Genomic DNA, 23,023 nt, shown 5'->3' with positions numbered 1-23,023 from the left:
GTGCACCAAGTCTCAGACCTGCGTCTACTACTGGACATAGGTCTTTAGCCAAGTTCCCCAGGTCTCCAACCTGCATCTACTACTGGGCCTCGGTCTAAAGCCAAGTGCACCAAGTCTCAGACCTGCGTCTACTACTGGACATAGGTCTTTAGCCAAGTGCCCCAGGTCTCCAACCTGCATCTACTACTGGGCCTCGGTCTACAGCCAAGTACTCCGGGTCTCAAACCTGCATCTACTACTGGGCCTAGGTCTACAGCCAAGTACTCCGGGTCTCAAACCTGCATCTACTCCTGGACCTAGGTCTTCAGCCAAGAGCCACGGGTCTCAAACCTGCATCTACTACCGGGCCTAGGTCTTCAGCCAAGAGCCACAGGTCTCAAACCTGCATCTACTACTGGGCCTCGGTCTACAGCCAAGTACTCCGGGTCTCAAACCTGCATCTACTACTGGATCTAGGTCTTCAGCCAAGAGCCACGGGTCTCAAACCTGCATCTACTACCGGGCCTAGGTCTACAGCCAAGTACTCCGGGTCTCAAACCTGCATCTACTACTGGGCCTAGGTCTACAGCCAAGTACTCCGGGTCTCAAACCTGCATCTACTACTGGACCTAGGTCCTCAGCCATGTGCCCCAGGTCTTCAACACGCATCTACCTAATTGGACTTGTCTAGGGTGGAGTATCTGCAAAGGCAGAATTTGTTCTGCCTCTATTGTTATTCAGAAATTATATTGGATGTTTTGGGCCTGGTACTATAGACCCAACAACAGACAGGAATATTGTCTTTCTACCTGGGGAAGTAATCCATGTGCTGCACGGATGACCAACAAGTCTGAAACAGCTGTGCATAGTTTGGCATAAAAGACTTAATAATATTAGGCTGTGTATATAGTTATCCAAAGAACAAAGAAATGATTTGCATTGCCTTGCCCACTATTCTATGATGAGGATTAGTCCTCTTATTTTAGGGATATGATAATGGACATATAAATATATTTTATTCTAAGAAGGCTCTACTGCAGGACACGCGGTTTCACTGGAAGCTTTTTGGTTCCTTTTGGCTTATTTCACTAGAAGTTGTTGAGCAATACCTTCTACCTAGAGCAGTGGTCTTCAAACTGCGGCCCTTTGCTTGACTTTATTCACCCGTTTGAGGCATTATTCCTGCCATGGACACCAACATTCGGGAAAAATTCCTGCCACTCACACCAACAATTGGGAAAAATTCCTGCCACTGACACCAACAATTGGGAAAAATTCCTGCCACTGACACCAACAATCGGGAAAAATTCCTACCATGGACACCAACAATTGGGAAAAATTCCTGCCACTGACACCAACAATTGGGAAAAATTCCTGCCACTGATACCAACAATTGGGAAAAATTCCTGCCACTGACACCAACAATCGGGAAAAATTCCTACCATGGACACCAACAATTGGGAAAAATTCCTGCCACTGATACCAAGTATTGGGCACTATTCTTCCCCCTAAATACCAAAGATGGGGCATTGTTTACTCCCACTGGGTACAGTACGGCCCCCCTGAAGTAAGAAAGCAACTAGCCCCTTGTTTAGAAAGTTTGGAAACCCCCGACCTAGAGATAAAAAGTTCCCAAAGCAATAGGGACTGTGGCAAACAGAGCGAAAGAGAATAGATGGTGAAAACAGAAGAAGACATGAACTTTTCACTCTATGGGTTGACCTGACTCATTTGGAACCCTAATGCCGCGTACACACGATCGGAAATTCCAACAAGAAAACCGTGGATTTTTTCTGACGGAATGTTGGCTGAAACTTGTGTTGCATACACGCGGTCACTCAAATCTTATCAGAAATTCCGATCGTCAAGAACGCGGTGACGTACAAGACGTACGACGAGATCAATAGGCAGTTCGGCTCTTCTGCTTGATTCTGAATTTCCGACCAGAAGCACACATCAGACTTTTCTTGTCGGAATTTCTGATCGCGTGTACGCGGCATTTCAATGGCCTTTGCTCAGGGTAAATTTGGCATTGAGTCACCATTGACACTCTCACTATTAAAAAAGATCTTATTGCCTCCTTTTGAGATTTGTTCTTGGTTTTGAGGTGCACAAGATCTCATGTGGGCCGGGATTCAGCTGTAAATGCCCCTTTGGCATGGTCTCCACTAAGGCCCCGTACACACCATAGAATCTATCCGCAGATAAATCCCATCAAATGGGTTTCAGCGGATAGATTCTATGGTGTGTACACTCCTGCGGATATTTATCCTCGGATAAATCTCCCCTGGGATGGATTTTCAGCAGATGAATATTTGCTGACATGCTCAACAAATCCATCTGCTGAAGTCCATCCCAAAGGTTGGATCCGCTCGTCTGTATAGACTCACCGGATCCATCCGTCCAAAGGGATTCCCCGCACGCGTCGTAATGATTTGACGCATGCGTGGAATTCCTTATATGACAGCGTCGCGCCCGTCGCCGCGTCATAATAGCGGCGACGGCGCGACACGTCATCGCCAGAGGATTTCAGCGCGGATTTCAATGCGATGGTGTGTACACGCCATCGCATAGAAATCTGCTGAAATCCTCGAGAGGATTTATCCGCGGATACGGTCCGCTGGACCGTATCTGCGGATAAATCCTCTCATGTGTATGGGGCCTAAGGTTTACTGTTTTAGCCATGCAGACGAAAGCATGGACCACGTAGACTTGTTTTTTTTTTTTTTTATTCGGCAGCTCTGTCTTTTGGAAATACATCTTGTAGTTTATTTTCCGTAACAGTCAGCCTAGAGGTATTGCATAGTAGTTATACCACTGCTATGTTTTCTTTGATAAAGTATTAAGTGCATGCAATTCTGTTGGTATTCATGAACATTAAAGGCGCGGTCCCATAGAAAATAACATAGGGTTTGTATCTCGGGTACTAAAACTCTGCGCATGCGTGCGTCACTGTCCACGTCCTTCGCTTTGCGGTTTACCACCTTCCTCGTGCCAGCGTCACAGTACTTTTGCGGACAGTCAATAATGGCCGTAGGCTCATCCACTGGCCATTGTGAGCTCTCGCTGGCCTTTTCCACAAATACAGAGGGAATTCTCCAGCCCAACGACACAGGTATTCTTTCCAGAATGACGGGTGCATGACCAAGTCTCCAGCCAATGGCCCATGCCATCTACATTGCAAGCCATCTTTTGGGCAGGGCTTGTCTCCCCCCCCCCCCCAATGAAAAAGTTCAATGGCTCCTCTACCACGAAGGGTTTTGTGGGGGGCTCCTTGACCATGACACTGGTACCTTGGATTTAGGCTGTTTCAAGGGTCATTGCATATTCAGCTCGGGTGGTGCCGTTTTCTTCCTTGTGGAGTGGTTTCCTGCAAGAATCAAAGAAATAAACTGGTCAGTTTTATACAATGTAAAGAGTTTCGTGCTTGTGAAGAAAAGAAAAGTACATTTAGTATTTTCTGTACTGTGGTTGCTTTAGGACTTAGAAGTCCCCAGTCTCCTTCGTAAAATAACATCACAATGATTTCAGCTGTGACTTTGTTTATTACACCTTGATAGGAGAGAGAGAGCGAAGGGGAAAAAGAGGAGAGGAATGAAATACAAAATAGAAAGCTAAAGGGAGAGTGAGAGAGAGAGAGCGAGAGGGTGACCTTCACTGTCTGTCACCAACGGGATGAGGTCTACAAGACAGCTTGGCAGTGCTGGAGAAATTCAATGTGACAACATGGGCACTACACATCAACCCCCCCCCCCCCCCAAAAAAAAGAAAAAGAGCACAACAAATTTACCGGTGTTCCAAGGAAATGGCACTAAGCGAATAGGAATTACCGTATTTGCCGGCGTATAAGACGACCCCCTAATTTTCCAGGAAAAATTTGGGTTTTGGGATATACTCGCCATATAAGACAACCCCCTTCCTACCAGTCTTTATGGAAGCTGAGGGGTAGCCAGAACAACCGCTGACAGAAACTGGCTTTTTTCAAATCTCACTGTGCCATTACATTACATTACATGCCTCACTGTGCCATCACTTGCCCCCACTGTGCCATCACTTGCCCCCACTGTGCCATCACTTGCCCCCACTGTGCCATCACTTGCCCCCCACTGTGCCATCACTTGCCCCCCACTGTGCCATCACTTGCCCCCCACTGTGCCATCACTTGCCCCCCACTGTGCCATCACTTGCCCCCCACTGTGCCATCACTTTGCCCCCACTGTGCCATCACTTTCCCCCACTGTGCCAACAGTGCCATCACTGTGCCATCACTTGCCCCCCACTGTGCCATCACTTGCCCCCACTGTGCCATCACTTGCCCCCACTGTGCCATCACTTTCCCCCACTGTGCCATCACTCACGTTTTGCAGATTCTGACTTCCAGGCCGATGACAGTCTCCGTCTGCTGCGAGCGTCCATGATTTAAAAGCCGCGCCTTCTCCTCAGACTGTCCTGTGATAGGCGGAACACAAATTTTCCCAGCAGGGCCTCTGTTCAGTGTTCCGCCTATCACGGACGTCCTCTCGTCCGAGGATGAGAAGGCATCCGTGATGCATTTTTTTGCATCCAAAAAGTGGTCTTATACGCCGGAAAATACGGTATTCCTTTTTATGAAACAACTGCACTCTCGTGGGCGTGGCTTTGGATGAAGCTGACTGAGGCCGTTTTCACCTGTTTACTAGGGTGCCCATTTTGAAGGCTTAAATGCAAGTAATTGGGCATACAATGGTTATAGGGGTCCGGGTCCTGCCCTGGGGGGACATGTATCAATAAAAAGAAAAGTTTGTGAAAAACTTCATTTTTAAACGAGCAGTGATTTCTTAAAGTGAAAGCCTAAAAATGAAAAATACCTTCCAATATAGTGCCTGGGGGGTCCCCTTAGTCTAACTGTAAAGTGGCACATCTGTACCATGTCTAGAATCTACTGCAGTAGTAATTGAATTTATAAAGCCAAGCTGCCTTTATTTTGCTCAGCAACAATTGGGGTGCCCATGTGTATGACAAGGCCACAATGTAGTGCACTGAGAACAAGATTAGAGATTTTTTGGATTCATTCTGGTGTCACTTTGACTTTGGATAGAAGTAATGATTGCGTTAAAATTGGTCTTTGGGTATCGTGACGCCTTCCCACAGTAACCCTATAGAGATAATGTCAGGGTTGAGTTCACCTGCTGGTGGCACTGGGGTTCACTTTGCAGATGGCTGCAGTTCCAGTGTCCACCAGCAGGTGTCTTCCAGAAGCCGGCAGGTTCTGATCAACCACACCTGACTCCAGCTGCCAGGTGGATATTTAAGGCAGCTCCTCCCTTCCCCTAGGGCGTCGCTATCCTGTCTGCTGGCCTCCTTGCCACCAGCTTGTGCCTGATAACTTTCCTGAACCTTCCAGTGTCCTGATCCGTTCTCCACCCCATGCCCTTGTACCCAGTCGTGTCCCCTTCCTTGCATCCCTGTTGCCTTTGTCCCTTATGTTGTAGATATTGTATATAGAGAGCAGTTGGGTTCATTAGTTATTCTTGTTTGCTGGAGTGATTTATGCTTTCACCGTTTGCTGTGCGTGTTCACTGTAAATAAATCTCACTTTAATGATAAATACTTTGGACTCAGTTCCCTCGTATAGCTATGTTTCTGGTGGTCTTAGCTGCTCATCCTGACAGATAATCTTGATAAAGGAAAGAATTGGCCTTGCTGTAAAAAAACTGCAATGATATTGTAAGAAGTTTGCATCCGGCATGCTGCACATGCGCATATGCGCAGACAATGGCAGATTCTCACACGCGCCAATGTGCATGCGCATCGCACGGCGTGCACACGGGGGAGCACGCCCCTAGCCACAATTGGCGCCAGACGGCCTTTTTAAAGGATGCCCTGACTTCTGATAAGTGCTGACTGGTCTTCAGCTGTGTCCTGATAATCTGAACTCTGTTAAACCATGGCCTGATTTCTGTTGCTGAACCTTGGCTTTCCTTGACCCTGCTTTTTGACTCTGATTACTGGTTCCTGATCCTGGCTTCCCATCTGACCTTGCTCCTGCCTATGCCTTGTTACCTCGCTGCCTGCCTGTTACCGAACCCGGCAATCCCTGTGACCTTGCTCCTGTCTCCTGCTTGGCTCCATGCTGTCTCCGAGTGCCTGTGCTGGCCGTCCTCTCAGCTTTCCTGGGTCCAGCTCCCTACCGGATGCTCTACCTGAGTGCCATTGAGTGTAAAGTCACATAAAAGTCGCATTACACAAACAGAACTGTCATACTTTCATATTGCCCCCCCCCCCAAGAAAGCAAAACGGAAAACGCATGAAAACTGAGAAAATAAAATTGTGAAAAGCGCTCCAAAAAAATGCATCAACCTTGGTAGATGTGACCCTCGTCTTTTGGCTTTGCTAGGTGTGCGGTGTTTGGGACGCTCTCTTCATTTGTTTTGTTTTTTCTTTGGAACATCATAAATTGCGCTTGCTTCGGGTTGTTCCCGCATTGCACTGTATTTCTCCAGCACTGACAAGCTGTCTTGTAGGCGTCTTCCTGTTGGTGACGGAAAAAGGCCTACAGCTATGAACCCAACAGCTCGGCAAACCTCGGTCTAGAAATGACTCCATATGGAAATTTCCATAGAAGACCCGAAGAACGCGCAGAACTTTTCACTCTATTCCTTCAAACTTCTTCTTGCCAACGCACACGTTCCTGCTGAATGGCTGTGAATGTAAATGGGTACTGCAGAGACCACCAGCTGGGCACCAAAGACATTCAAAGCAAAAGTATGTAATCGGCACGCACCACCGATCTCCAGAACAACGGGTCCAAAGCTTTATTCAGCAATCGCATCATAATAACAGATGCAACATTTCTGAGCCTCGCAGGACCCCTTCATCAGATCACATTCCTTGATAAAGGGGTCCTGCAAGGCTCCAAAACATTGTTCCTTCTCAGTGGTGTAGCGTGGGGGGTGCAGGGGGTGCCGCAGCCCCAGGCACGATATTTAGGGGGGCGAATTTGCACGCCAGTGTGTGTGTGTGTGAATACTGGCTGCCTCCTTCTAATTTTAGGTTCCCGTATCCCCAGCGCTGCGGCCGCCATGTTCAGTGTCCAGCGCCCTGTGATTGGGCGTATGGGGGTCATGTGAGGCGTAGGGCTGGCCTGTCTGCGATCGCAGTTGCTCCTGAAGTCCCGCCTCCGGACACGCCCCCCATATGCCCAATCACAGTGCGCCGGACACTGAACATTAGCGGCCAGAACGCAGGGGAGACAAGCAAAAATGTGAGCCGCCTCCACCGGACTGATGCAGGTCAGGACAAGAAGGTGAGTGAGAATCCCCAAACTTTATATATCATTTTTCTAACACCCTAGAGAATAAAATGGCGGTCATTGCAATACTTTCTGTCACACCGTATTTGCGCAGCTGTCTTGTAAGCGCACTTTTTTTTTCAAAATACAATTTTTTTTATTAAAAAATAAGACAACAGTAAAGTTAGCCCAATTTTTTTTATATTGTGAAAGATAATGTTACGCCGAGTAAATTGATACCCAACATGTCACGCTTCAAAATTGCGCCCGCTCGTGGAATGGCGACAAACCTTTACCCTTTAAAATCTCCATAGGCTACGTTTAAAAAATTCTACAGGTTGCATGTTTTGAGTTACAGAGGAGTTCTAGAGCTAGAATTATTGCTCTCGCTCCAACGATCGCGGCGATACCTCACATGTGTGGGTTGAACACCGTTTTCATATGCGGGCGCTGCTCACGTACGCGTTCGCTTCTGCGCGCAAGCTCGTCAGGACGAGGCGCTTTAAAAAAAATATATATTTGTTTTTCCTTTTTTATATATATTTTTTTAAATGTTCTTTAAAAAATAAAAAAACATTGTGTCACTTTTATCCCTATTAGGAAATGGGGATGAAGGAAGGATGTGAAGAGGGATGAAGGAAGGGAAAAAAGAGGTATGGAGGAAGGAAGGAAGAAAGGTAGGAAAAGAGGGATGAAGGAAGAAAAGAGGGATGGAGGAAGGAAGGAATAAAGCAAGTAAAGAAGCGAGGAAGGAAGAAAGGTAGGAAAACTAGGGATGAAGGAAGGAAGTGAAGAAGGAAAAGAGGGATGAAGGAAGGAAGTGAAGAAGGAAAAGAGGGATGAAGGAAGGAAGTGAAGAAGGAAAAGAGGGATGAAGGAAGGAAGTGAAGAAGGAAAAGAGGGATGAAGGAAGGAAGTGAAGAAGGAAAAGAGGGATGAAGGAAGGAAGTGAAGAAGGAAAAGAGGGATGAAGGAAGGAAGTGAAGAAGGAAAAGAGGGATGAAGGAAGGAAGTGAAGAAGGAAAAGAGGGATGAAGGAAGGGAAAAAGGAAGGAAGAAAAGAGGGATGGAGGAAGGAAAGAATGAGGGAAGGAATAAAGCAAGTAAAGAAGCGAGGATGGAAGAAAGGTAGGAAAAGAGGGATGAAGGAAGGAAGGAAGTGAAGAAGGAAAAGAGGGATGAAGGAAGTGAAGAAGGAAAAGAGGGATAAAGGAAGGGAGAAAGGAAGAAATGAAAGGAGGAAGGACTGACAAATAAGAGCAGAGAAAGAAAGACCTGCAATGTAATGAGAAGATCATTCCATGACTGTCAGTAGAAGGCAGAAAGTTTCCGCTCTGACCTGTGACATGACGGCTTCCTCTCCTACCAATGGTCTGATTTGATAATCAGCCGGCTCTTAAGCGTTTCCCGCAGAGAGAGGCAGCAATTAGCGCGGTGTAGTGGTGGTAAACAATCAATTCTGTTCTCCGCAATTATATCACTACGGGAGGAATGTGAGGCGTCCAACACACAACCGTCTCTAATCCAGCCGGGATGGGGGATGGGGGGGCTCTGCGGTGGGTGAGCCGAGAGGCCACATCATGTAGTTGGCCTACAATTGGATGCAGGAAGAACTGAAGACAATGTATTTTACTGCAATACGTGAAATATCCCAGTGTGCGTTGCTCCAAAGTACGCCGCAAGGACGTATTGGTTTCGATGTGAACGTAAATGACGTCCAGCCCCATTCACGGACGAATTACGCAAACGATGTAAAATATTAAAAATTCGACACGGGAACGACGTCCATACTTAACATTGGTGCGCCGCACTTACGCCACCATATAGCAGGGGTAACTTTACGCCGGGAAAAGCCTAACGTAAACGGCGTATCTGTACTGCGTCGGCCGGGCGTACGTTCGTGAATTCGTGTATCTAGCTGATTTACATATTTCTAGGCGTAAATCAGCGTACACGCCCCTAGCAGCCAGCGTAAATATGCAGTTAAGATCCGACGGCGTAACAGACGGTCAGATCCAATAGAAATCTATGCGTAACTGATTCTAAGAATCAGGCGCATAGATACGACCGGCCGGACTCCGAGATACGACGGCGTATCTCTGGCCCTAATTTTTCAAACGCCTTTTTTTGGGAAAAAAAAACGGTTTCATGAATTAAAAAATAAAAAAAAAGTAAAGTTAGTCCAATTTTTTTGTATATAGTGAAAGATGAAGTTACGCCGAGTAAATAAATACCTAACATGTCACGCTTTAAAATTGCACACACTCAAGGAATGGCGCCAAACTTAAAAATCTTAAAAATCTCCATAGGCGACGCTTTGGAATTTTTTTACAGGTTACCAGTTTAGAGTTACAGAGGAGGTCTAGTGCGAGAATTGTTGCACGCGCTCTAGCGCAGGCGGAACTTACGTGTGTGTTCACTTCTGAGCGCAAGCTACCGGGGACAGGGCGTTTTACATTTTTTCTTTTATTATTTTTTTTTTCTTTTACTTATTTTTACACTTTTTTTCACGTTTTTATTTTTTTATCACTTTTATTCCTATTACAAGAAATGTAAACATCCCTTGTAATAGGAATCTATTGTGACAGGTCCTCTTTATGGAGAGAGGCGGGGTCAATAAGACCTCCCCCTCCCCCATCTCTCCTCCAGACTGGAAAGCATGAGATTGGTGAATTTTTTTCACAATCTCATGCTTACTAACCGCAATCACAGCATGTTTACTTCCGGGTACCTGGGTGTGACGTCATCACATCGCGCCTGGTCCTCCGACGGTCATAGAGATGACTGGTGACCAATGACCATCTGGTCACCAGTCATCTCTATGCTTCCCATCCAGCACTGGACCATTCTTTCTCCGGGCCCCCGAAGGGGGAGCCAGAAGAAGCACCGGATGGCGGTGGGAGGGGTCCGGAATTGCCGCTTTGATCGTTCTTATCGTGCACAGAATCGCCGGCACGCAAGAATGATAGACAGCATAGTAGAAAGCGTGACTGTCCCGGCAAATCCGGGACAGTTGGCAGTTATGATGTAATGCAAGATTATCATGGGGCCCCCATGCACCTTGGGCCCCTGGGCAGTGCCCATGCATTAAGACAGCCCTGCTTACAGCGTACCTTCAGAGGTCTAGTGGAGTCCATGCCGGGATGGGTCAGGACAGGGGGGGGGGCTACTCTATAGGTGGTTATAAAATGATGGCTGCTCTGTGTATTTAGATGAAAGTTTAAGATTGTAATAAAAGTGGAAGAAAGGAGGAAACACGGCACAGGGGGCAGGAGAAGTCCCCAGACGTGCGCTCCTCATCCCCGGACGTGCGCTCCTCGTCCCCGGACGTGCGCTGCTCGTCCCCGGACGTGCGCTCCCCATCCCCGGACGTGCGCTCCCCATCCCCGGACGTGCGCTCCTCATCCCCGGACGTGCGCTCCTCATCCCCAGGCGTGCGCTCCTCATCCCCGGACGTGCGCTCCCCATCCCCGGACGTGCACTCCTCCTCCCCGGATGTGCGCTCCTCCTCCCCGGACGTGCGCTCCTCATCCCCGGACGTGCGCTCCTCATCCCCGGGCGTGCGCTCCTCATCCCCGGACGTGCGCTCCTCATCCCCGGGCGTGCGCTCCTCATCCCCGGACGTGCGCTCCTCATCCCCGGACGTGCGCTCCTCATCCCCAGGCGTGCTCTCCTCATCCCCAGACGTGCGCTCCTCATCCCCGGACGTGCGCTCCTCATCCCCGGGCGTGCGCTCCTCATCCCCGGACGTGCGCTCCTCGTCCCCGGACGTGCGCTCCTCGTCCCCGGACGTGCGCTCCTCGTCCCCGGACGTGCGCTGCTCGTCCCCGGACGTGCGCTCCCCATCCCCGGACGTGCGCTCCCCATCCCCGGACGTGCGCTCCTCATCCCCGGACGTGCGCTCCTCATCCCCAGGCGTGCGCTCCTCATCCCCGGACGTGCACTCCTCCTCCCCGGGCGTGCGCTCCTCATCCCCGGACGTGCACTCCTCCTCCCCGGATGTGCGCTCCTCCTCCCCGGACGTGCGCTCCTCATCCCCGGACGTGCGCTCCTCATCCCCGGGCGTGCGCTCCTCATCCCCGGACGTGCGCTCCTCATCCCCGGGCGTGCGCTCCTCATCCCCGGACGTGCGCTCCTCATCCCCGGACGTGCGCTCCTCATCCCCAGGCGTGCGCTCCTCATCCCCAGACGTGCGCTCCTCATCCCCGGACGTGCGCTCCTCATCCCCGGGCGTGCGCTCCTCATCCCCGGACGTGCGCTCCTCGTCCCCGGACGTGCGCTCCTCGTCCCCGGACGTGCGCTCCTCATCCCTGGACGTGCGCTCCTCATCCCCGGACGTGCGCTCCCCATCCCCGGACGTGCGCTTCTCATCCCCAGACGTGCGCTCCTCATCCCCGGACGTGCGCTCCTCATCCCCAGGCGTGCGCTCCTCATCCCCGGACGTGCGCTCCTCATCCCCAGGCGTGCGCTCCTCATCCCCAGGCGTGCGCTCCCCATCCCCGGACGTGCGCTCCCCATCCCCGGACGTGCGCTCCCCATCCCCGGACGTGCGCTCCTCATCCCCGGACGTGCGTGCGCTCCTCATCCCCGGACGTGCGCTCCCCATCCCCGGACGTGCACTCCTCCTCCCCAGGCGTGCGCTCCTCATCCCTGGACGTGCGTGTGCTCCTCATCCCCAGACGTGCGCTCCTCATCCCCAGACGTGCGCTCCTCATCCCCGGGCGTGCGCTCCTCATCCCCGGGCGTGCGCTCCTCATCCCCAGGCCTGGATTTCCTGCCCTCCGATCGTCTCCCTGCCTGGGAAAGATTTATTATTCATATTTAAGCAAAACTCACACCATCTGCCTTGTCATCAATCACAATAAAAGCGGTGGGGGGGGGGCCATGGCCGCCGCCGCAATGTTCCTCCCCTCTCCGCACTCCAATTCCCAGCGCTGCAATAAATGTGAGGAGGATTTAGTGCGCTGGAGCGTGCGGGGCGCTGGGAAAGCCGGTCACAATATCCCATGAATATTCATAAACCCTTTCAGGGTCGGAGGACACCTTTATGCTCGCAGCGTTATAGCGGTGAAAGGGAAGAGCGCGCCGCCGGTGCCGGGAATTCTAACGTGACCTGACAGATGGATGTGATCACCAGAGAAATCCATTACAGGGCCACATACAGGCAGAGCGCGTCAGAAAAACGTCTCGTAATCCAGCTCAACCGTCCTTAGATGTGGCGGCTGCATTGGTTTTCTTTATTTCAAGCCAAGGGCACTTTCACCAAGAACAGGTCACCATCATAATACAATTCTATTATACTCCATACATAGAACACTACAACCCCCAACATGGCAGAACACTACACCCCCCAACATGGCAGAACACTACACCCCCCTACATGGCAGAACACTACAACCCCCAACATGGCAGAACACCACACCCCCCAACATGGCAGAACACTACACCCCCCAACATGGCAGAACACTACAACCCCCAACATGGCAGAACACCATACCCCCCAACATGGCAGAACACCACACCCCCCAACATGTCAGAACACCACACCCCCCAACATGTCAGAACACCACACCCCCCAACATGGCAGAACACCACACCCCCCAACATGGCAGAACACTACACCCCCCAACATGGCAGAACACTACACCCCCAACATGGCAGAACACTACACCCCCCAACATGGCAGAACACTACACCCCCCAACATGGCAGAACACTTCACCCCCCAATATGTCAGAACACTACACCCCCCAATATGTCAGAACACTACACCCCCCAACATGGCAGAACACTACACCCCCCAACATGGCAGAACACTACACCCCCCAACATAGCAGAACACTACACCCCCCAACATGGCAGAACACCACACCCCCCAACATGTCAGAACACCACACCCCCCAACATGGCAGAACACTACACCCCCCAACATGGCAGAACACCACACCCCCCAACATAGCAGAACACTACACCCCCCAACATGGCAGAACACCACACCCCCCAACATGGCAGAACACCACACCCCCCAACATGGCAGAACACTACACCCCCCAACATGGCAGAACACTACACCCCCCAACATGGCAGAACACCACACCCCCCAACATGGCAGAACACTACACCCCCCAACATGGCAGAACACCACACCCCCCAACATGGCAGAACACTACACCCCCCAACATGGCAGAACACCACACCCCCCAACATGGCAGAACACCACACCCCCCAACATGGCAGAACACTACACCCCCCAACATGGCAGAACACTACACCCCCAATATGGCAGAACACTACACCCCCCAACATGGCAGAACACTACACCCCCCAACATGGCAGAACACTACACCCCCAACATGGCAGAACACTACACCCCCAACATGGGAGAACACCACACCCCCCAACATGGCAGAACACCACACCCCCCAACATGGCAGAACACTACACCCCCCAACATGGCAGAACACTACACCCCCCAACATGGCAGAACACCACACCCCCCAACATGGCAGAACACTACACCCCCAATATGGGAGAACACTACACCCCCCAACATGGCAGAACACCACACCCCCCAACATAGCAGAACACTACACCCCCCAACATGGCAGAACACCACACCCCCCAACATGGCAGAACACTACACCCCCCAACATACACCCCCCAACATGGCAGAACACTACACCCCCCAACATGGCAGAACACTACACCCCCCAACATGGCAGAACACTACACCCCCCAACATGGCAGAACACCACACCCCCCAACATGGCAGAACACTACACCCCCCAACATGGCAGAACACTACACCCCCCAACATGGCAGAACACCACACCCCCCAACATGGCAGAACACTACACCCCCAATATGGGAGAACACTACACCCCCCAACATGGCAGAACACTACACCCCCCAACATGGCAGAACACCACACCCCCCAACATGGCAGAACACCACACCCCCCAACATGGCAGAACACTACACCCCCAATATGGCAGAACACCACACCCCCCAACATGGCAGAACACTACACCCCCCAACATGGCAGAACACCACACCCCCCAACATGGCAGAACACTACACCCCCCAACATGGCAGAACACTACACCCCCCAACATACACCCCCCAACATGGCAGAACACTACACCCCCCAACATGGCAGAACACTACACCCCCCAACATGGCAGAACACTACACCCCCCAACATGAAAGAACACTACACCCCCAACATGGCAGAACACTACACCCCCAATATGGCAGAACACCACACCCCCCAACATGGCAGAACACTACACCCCCAATATGGCAGAACACCACACCCCCCAACATGGCAGAACACCACACCCCCCAACATGGCAGAACACTACACCCCCAATATGGCAGAACACTACACCCCCCAACATGGCAGAACACTACACCCCCCAACATGGCAGAACACTACACCCCCCAACATGGCAGAACACTACACCCCCCAACATGGCAGAACACCACACCCCCCAACATGACCCCCCACTGGTCGCCATCATACTACAATTCTATTACACTCCATACACAGAAGGATCGGGACTTTTGCCACCTTGTAGGCTTACAGCAAAGCAATGGATCGGCACCACCTGGAGAAAACGATCGTTTATTCTGGCGATCGGAGAGCCGGGTTCGCCTGACGTCAGCCTGTTTGTAATTCATCCTTGAATGTCAGTTTCCTGGATCTCATGCTAAATAAACACGGCTTCATTTTCCCATCTGTGATTTTCTCTCCGGTTTATAAATATCCTCGGCCATTCGTGAATTTCTCTCACGCGGAGAGTCGCTGGCTTTTGTCAAACTCATTTCTGTGTCACCGAAACAACCCAACAGGAAATCTGGCATTCTGTCGGTAGGATGGCGCGGCTCCGTGTGATGTCAGAAACTTTTTGAGGGTGAACCTCCACTTTAAGCCCCGGGCCTGTTTGTCGCACTCTGTGTTTACACATTCATTTTTTTTTGCTCGAAAATTACTAAGAACCCCAAACATTATACATTGTTTTTTCTTACACCCTGGAGAATAAAATGGCGGTCGTTACAATACTTTTTCTCACACCTTATTTGCGCAGCGGTCTTACAAGCGCACTTTTTTACATCGCTTGTAATAGAAAAAAAACATGACAGGTCCTCTTATATATGAGATCTGGGGGAGGGGTCACAAAGACGTCACATCTCATATTTACACTAAAATGCAAAAAAAAAATTGTCATTTGAAAAAATGACAACAAAAAAAATGTCCCTTTTAAGAGGTATGGGCGGAAGTGATGATGTTTTGATGTCGCCTCCACCCTGCTATGCTATGGAGACAGGTGAGGGGGCGGCATCTTCCCCTCACTCGTATCTATGGCAAGCAGTGAGAAGGACCTGATCTCCTCCACCGCTACCGACGGCTTCGGTAAGCAGCGGAGGGCGCGGGAGAGCGGCGGGAGGGGCCCCTCTCCCGCCACCAATAAAGGTGATCTCACGGCGAATCCACCACGGAGACCACCATTATCATTTACAGCACCGCCGCCTGAAGAGATGGATCTCCCTCTTCAAAAAGAAGGCGTGTCTCTGCGTGCGGCGGGTCTTTATAACCGAGGCTGTGTAATAACTTTGTTTCGTTATTATTATTATTATCATTATTATTATTATCATTATTAGGGTTGTCCCAATACCGATACCAGTATCGGTATCGGGACCGATACCGAGTATTAGTGGGAGTACTCGTACTCCCGCTAATACCGCCGATACTAAAATAGAACACTTTGCCCCCGCCCCCCCCTCCGCCGGCCCCGCCGCAATCGCCGCCACCGCGTTAATCACCGCGGCGCGGGGAACATTACAGCCAGCGTTCGTTTTGAATAGCTGTTTTCCCCGCCGCGCATAGACACTCCCCCTTGGACGGATCTGTCCAATCGCGAGCAAGGGGGAGTGTCTCTATACACAGCGCGGCGGGGAAAACAGCTATTCAAACGAACGCTGGCTGTAATGTTCCCCGCGCTGTGATTAACGCGGCGGCATCATCATAACAGTAGGTACGAGGGACATGGCTGGATATACGGGGGACATGGCTGGATATACGGGGACATGGCTGTATATACGGGGGACATGGCTGGATATACGGGGGACATGGCTGGATATACGGGGGACATGGCTGTATATACGGGGGACATGGCTGTATATACGGGGGACATGGCTGTATATACGGGGGACATGGCTGGATATACAGGGCACATGGCTGGTTATACAGGGGACATGGCTGTATATACGGGGGACATGGCTGGATATACGGGGACATGGCTGGATATACGGGGGACATGGCTGGATATACGGGGGACATGGCTGTATATACGGGGGACATGGCTGAATATACGGGGGACATGGCTGTATATACAGGGGACATGGCTGTATATACGGGGGACATGGCTGTATATACGGGGGACATGGCCGGATATACGGGGGACATGGCCGGATATGGGGGGGACATGGCTGGATATGGGGGGGACATGGCTGCATGTGGGGGGACATGGCTGGATATGTGGGGGACATGGCTGCGTATATGGGGGACATGGCTGTATATGTTGGGGACATGGCTGCATGTGGGGGGACATGGCTGGATATACGGGGGACATGGCTGGATATACAGGGGACATGGCTGGATATACGGGGGACATGGCTGGATATACGGGGGACATGGCTGGTTATACGGGGGACATGGCTGGTTATACAGGGGACATGGCTGGATATACGGGGACATGGCTGGATATACGGGGGACATGGCTGGATATACGGGGGACATGGCTGGATATACGGGGGACATGGATGTATATACGGGGGACATGGCTGTATATACGGGGGACATGGCTGGATATACGGGGGACATGGCTGTATATACGGGGGACATGGCTGGATATATACGGGGGACATGGCTGGATATACGGGGGACATGGCTGGATATACGGGGGACATGGCTGGATATACAGGGGACATGGCTGTATATACGGGGGACATGGCTGGATATGGGGGGGACATGGCTGGATATGGGGGGGACATGGCTGCATGTGGGGGGACATGGCTGTATGTGGGGGGACATGGCTGGATATGTGGGGGACATGGCTGCGTATATGGGGGACATGGCTGTATATGTTGGGGACATGGCTGCATGTGGGGGGACATGGCTGGATATATGGGGGACATGGCTGCAATATGTTTGGGGATATGGCTGCGTATATGGGGGGACATGGCTGGATATAGGGGGGACATGGCTGCATATGTTTGGGGACATGGCTGCATATGTGGGGGACATGGCTGCATATATGGGGGACAAGGCTGCATATGTTTGGGGACATGGCTGCATATGTGGGGGACATGGCTGGATATATGGGGGGACATGGCTGCATTTGGGGACACATTTAAAAAAAAGTATCGGTATTGGCGAGTACATAAAAAAAAGTATCGGTACTCGTACTCAGTCCTAAAAAAGTGCTATCGGGACAACCCTAGTCATTATTATCATTATTATTATTATTATCATTATTATTATTATCATTATACATGTAGAATTACAAGAATAAAGAGTGATAAAAAGATACAATAACACAATAAAGAAGAAATAATGAAGAGCGATAACTTTCCGATGATCCAGGAAGCCGACTCACCTTTTTATCGCTTTGTAGCAGAGAATTACCACTATAAAGAGGACGACGGCCGCAAGGACGATGAGCAGGAAATGCCACCACGTCTCCTCCACGCAGCATGCCGGGATTGTAACTGCAAAAAAAAAAAAAAATTGACCAATCAGTAAGAGGGCTCTGAGATGCCCCACCCCCAAGGAATCGGCAGCTAGCATGCATGAGCTCAGAGCCCCGATGATGACTGCGTTCTGCACATCCAGCAGGCGCAAGACAATTTCTGATCGCCTTCAGCTTTATTCAGCCATCATTTCTCTATCTATATTTATCTTTAGGTAAAAAAAATCCCAATAAGTGTAAATTGATGTTTTGGATCTTCCATTCCCTGACGTTAAATAAACAAAATCTCGCCTGATTGGCTGAGAGGCGGGTCAGTGTTCGGAAAGTGAACATTCATTCGCTTTCTTCACACAAAGCTAAGTGAGCGGCAAGCTCCCAGCATGGCACCCGCTGTTCACCTTTTTGGACGCCTATTAGAGCCTACGGCTCCAATCAGGTGCTTCCAAAAAAATACCCCGCCGCTGTAATTCAGGCTCCCGACACGCGAAAAGGGGCGGGACATTTGAATAGGGGCGGCTGCGGCGACCATAGAGAGATTCATGCAGTGTATGGATCTATCTATGGTGATAGAGAGACGGCAGGAGAAAGGGGGTGGCGCCCGAGTGCCCCGTATGGACGCACCGCCACTGCATATACGCTTATTGGGATTTATTTCCGAAGATATATAGCAGAATACATATTGGTGTAAATTGATGGAGAAATTCGCTTTTTTACATTTATTTTTTAAATTGTTTAAATTAAAATCGCAGAGGTGATAAAATCCCACCAAAAGAAATCTCTATTTGTGGGGAAAAAAGGACGTCAATTTACCGTAATATGTGTACAACGTCGCACGACCGCGCAATTATCAGTAAAAATAACGCAGCGATGTATCGCAAAAAAATGGCCTGGTCATGAAGGGGGGGTAAATCTTTCAGAGGTCAAGTGGTTATAATGGGGAGGAAAAAAACATCCCCCCCCCCCCCACCAAGATACGGCAGCAGCACATTAAAGTCACAATTTTTGACATCCCGATGACAGTGATAAAAATGACAAAGTTGTTTCTTTCTGTCCGGCGCATATAAATGTATCAGGGGGGAGGGGGCACGGTGACCTCTGTCACATCAGCTGATTTATGACACTCGGGATAGTTGCCGCATTACGGAAGATATCGATCGGGTGTTCCGGACAGAAAATCCCTTCCGCTGCGCTGAATCTAATTATTATAAATCACACAGCTACATGCAACGAGCACGCAGACCGCATGAGCCGCGCCGAAACCCTCAGAACTATGAGAATGGCGCTCCCCGCCGCTCACATCAAATCCACACTTTCATCGCTTTCCAGAAGACTTGCATGTATCCTTTAGGCCAATAAAGAAAAGTAATTCTCGTGTTTCACTAATAAATAAATAAATAAATAAGTGCTTATATGCGAATGTTCGGTTCTTTAACCACTTGCTGTCCAGGGCAGTTTTTTTACGCACATCTGAAAATCTGCTTTTTTTTTTTTTTTTAACAAAAGTGTCTGTTGTCAGATACTGTCTATACGTATGGGGCCTATGCCATTTTCAGTTGCATGTATGCCTGGCCGACATGGCGAACTCAACCGGAAGTGGGTATCTGTCAAAAACAGGTACCTGCTGCACCCCCCCCCCCCCCCAAAAGGTGGCAAATGTGGCAGCAGAGGGGGGGGGGAGGCAAACAAGTGGAGCAGACGTTGTTGATTTGGTTATTACATTATTATTACATGTTGAGAACTCATCAGCCACAATATTTCTGAAATGTGTTGCTCCCTCCCTCCTGGTTTGTCCCGATGACGTCCATTGTTAATACTGATGAGTTCAGTCCAAACACAAGTTCATCTCCAGCCGCCCGGGAGTTCTCTTTCATTGCCGGGCCAATAATCGTGGACAGGAGATCCCCCCCTTCCTGCAGCTGATGTACTCTGAGGGGGGGGGAGATGCTTTGACATCGTTGACCTATTATGGACACGAGGCCATGACCCAATGCATGACCCAATGATCAACGACCTAATATGGACACATAGCCATGACCCAACAATCATTAACCCAATATGGGCACATGGCCATGACCCAACGATCACTTACCCAATATGGACAGATATGACCCAGTGATCACTGACCTAATATGGACACGAGGCCATGACCCAATGATCACCGACCTAATATGGACAGATGGCCATGACCCAACAATCATTAACCCAATATGGGCACATGGCCATGACCCAACGATCACTTACCCAATATGGACAGATATGACCCAGTGATCACTGACCTAATAGGGGCACAAGGCCATGACCCAATGATCACTGACCTAATATGGACACGAGGCCATGACCCAATGATCATTGACCTAATGTGGACAGATGGCCATGACCCAATGATCACTGACCTAATATGGACACAAGGCCATGACCCAATGATCACATGCCCATATACGGTCAATGGCACTCACATAATATGGCCATATTAAATAAATGATGTAATGAGCATCCTTGCTCTTTGTATACAGTATATCCTTCTGTACAGAGCTTCCCAAAACCATCCCAGAACCCGGCCTCCGCACCCCTTTTAAGAGCCCTCAGCCCTGATGTATATCTAGATTGTAAGCTCTAATGAGCCGGGTCCTCTGATCCCTCCTGTATTGATTTGTATTGTGACTGTACTGTCTTCCCTGATATAAAGCGCTGCGCAAACTGTATATAACTGTATATAAACGCTCTATAAATCCTGTTTAATAATAATGTAAGTGGTGGGCTGGCTCTTGGCAGGAGTTATGTAACTTTTCTGGAGTCAGTCTGGGGGGTGCGTGTCAGTCTGGAGGGGTGCGTGTCAGTCTGGGGGGGTGCGTGTTAGTCTGGGGGGGGTGCGTGTCAGTCTGGAGGGGTGCGTGTCAGTGTGGGGGGGGGGGGGTGTGTGTCAGTCTGGAGGGGTGCGTGTCAGTCTGGGGGGCTGCGTGTCAGTCTGGGGGGGGGTGTGTGTCAGTCTGGGGGGGTGCGTGTCAGTCTGGGGGGGTGCGTGTCAGTCTGGGGGGGGTGCGTGTCAGTCTGGGGGGGGGGTGTGTCAGTCTGGGGGGGGGTGTGTGTCAGTCTGGGGGGGTGCGTGTCAGTCTGGGGGGGGTGCGTGTCAGTCTGGGGGGGGGTGTGTGTGTCAGTCTGGGGGGGTGCGTGTCAGTCTGGAGGGGTGCCTGTCAGTCTGGGGGGGGTGCGTGTCAGTCTGGGGGGGGGTGCGTGTCAGTCTGGGGGGGTGCGTGTCAGTCTGGGGGGGGGGTGCGTGTCAGTCTGGGGGGGGGTGTGTGTGTCAGTCTGGGGGGGTGCGTGTCAGTCTGGAGGGGTGCCTGTCAGTCTGGGGGGGGGTGCGTGTCAGTCTGGGGGGGGGGTGTGTGTCAGTCTGGGGGGGTGCGTGTCAGTCTGGGGAGGGGGGTGCGTGTCAGTCTGGGGGGGGATGCGTGTCAGTCTGGGGGGGGGGAAACGTGTCAGTCTGGAGGGGTGCGTGTCAGTCTGGGGGGGGATGCGTGTCAGTCTGGGGGGGGGGGGAAACGTGTCAGTCTGGAGGGGTGCGTGTCAGTCTGGGGGGGTGCGCGTCAGTCTGGGGGGGGGGAAACGTGTCAGTCTGGAGGGGTGCGTGTCAGTCTGGAGGGGTGCGTGTCAGTCTGGAGGGGTGCGTGTCAGTCTGGGGGGGTGCTTGTCAGTCTGGGGGGACGCGTGTCAGTCTGGAGGGGTGCGTGTCAGTCTGGGGGGGGTGCGTGTCAGTCTGGGGGGGGTGCGTGTCAGTCTGGGGGGGGTGCGTGTCAGTCTGGGGGGGTGCGTGTCAGTCTGGGGGGGATGCGTGTCAGTCTGGAGGGGTGCGTGTCAGTCTGGAGGGGTGCGTGTCAGTCTGGAGGGGTGCGTGTCAGTCTGGGGGGGTGCGTGTCAGTCTGGGGGGGTGCTTGTCAGTCTGGGGGGGGACGCGTGTCAGTCTGGAGGGGTGCGTGTCAGTCTGGGGGGGGTGCGTGTCAGTCTGGGGGGGGTGCGTGTCAGTCTGGGGGGGGTGCGTGTCAGTCTGGGGGGGTGCGTGTCAGTCTGGAGGGGTGCGTGTCAGTCTGGAGGGGTGCGTGTCAGTCTGGAGGGGTGCGTGTCAGTCTGTGGGGGGGTGCGTGTCAGTCTGGGGGGGGGTGCGTGTCAGTCTGGGGGGGGGGTGCATGTCAGTCTGGAAGGGTGCGTGACAGTCTGGAGGGGTGCGTGTCAGTCTGGAGGGGTGCGTGTCAGTCTGGAGGGGTGCGTGTCAGTCTGGGGGGGTGCGTGTCAGTCTGGGGGGTGCGTGTCAGTCTGGAGGGGTGCGTGTCAGTCTGGAGGGGTGCGTGTCAGTCTGGAGGGGTGCGTGTCAGTCTGGAGGGGTGCGTGTCAGTCTGGGGGGGTGCGTGTCAGTCTGGAGGGGTGCGTGTCAGTCTGGAGGGGTGCGTGTCAGTCTGGAGGGGTGCGTGTCAGTCTGGAGGGGTGCGTGTCAGTCTGGAGGGGTGCGTGTCAGTCTGGGGGGGTGCGTGTCAGTCTGGAGGGGTGCGCGTCAGTCTGGAGGGGTGTGTGTCAGTCTGGGGGGGTGCGCGTCAGTCTGGGGGGGGGGGGAAACGTGTCAGTCTGGAGGGGTGCGTGTCAGTCTGGAGGGGTGCGTGTCAGTCTGGAGGGGTGCGTGTCAGTCTGGAGGGGTGCGTGTCAGTCTGGAGGGGTGCGTGTCAGTCTGGAGGGGTGCGTGTCAGTCTGGGGGGTGTCAGTCTGGAGGGGTGCGTGTCAGTCTGGGGAGGGTGCGCGTCAGTCTGGAGGGGTGCGTGTCAGTCTGGAGGGGTGCGTGACAGTCTGGAGGGGTGCGTGTCAGTCTGGAGGGGTGCGTGTCAGTCTGGAGGGGTGCGTGTCAGTCTGGGGGGTGTCAGTCTGGAGGGGTGCGTGTCAGTCTGGGGAGGGTGCGCGTCAGTCTGGAGGGGTGCATGTCAGTCTGGAAGGGTGCGCGTCAGTCTGGAGGGGTGTGTGTCAGTCTGGAGGGGTGCATG

General features: G+C 51.8%; 1 protein-coding gene across 1 annotated transcript in view; it reads right to left on the bottom strand.

The window, feature by feature from the left end:
• Window positions 1–2,694: 2,694 nt before the first annotated feature.
• Window positions 2,695–23,023, bottom strand: part of PRIMA1 (proline rich membrane anchor 1) — a 46,666-nt gene continuing 26,337 nt past the window's right edge. The window contains exons 4-5 of the mRNA XM_040332550.1: window positions 17,910–18,021; window positions 2,695–3,349 (exon numbers count right to left, since the gene is read on the bottom strand). Coding sequence (XP_040188484.1) covers window positions 3,280–3,349; window positions 17,910–18,021 — 182 coding nt within the window. The 3' untranslated portion in view covers window positions 2,695–3,279. The remainder of the gene's footprint in view (window positions 3,350–17,909; window positions 18,022–23,023) is intronic.

This window comes from Rana temporaria, chromosome 13 (genome assembly GCF_905171775.1).
Source record: "Rana temporaria chromosome 13, aRanTem1.1, whole genome shotgun sequence".
NCBI lineage: Eukaryota > Metazoa > Chordata > Amphibia > Anura > Ranidae > Rana > Rana temporaria.
Note: the sequence above shows the minus strand (reverse complement) of the source record. Positions and strands in the feature narration are given on the sequence as shown.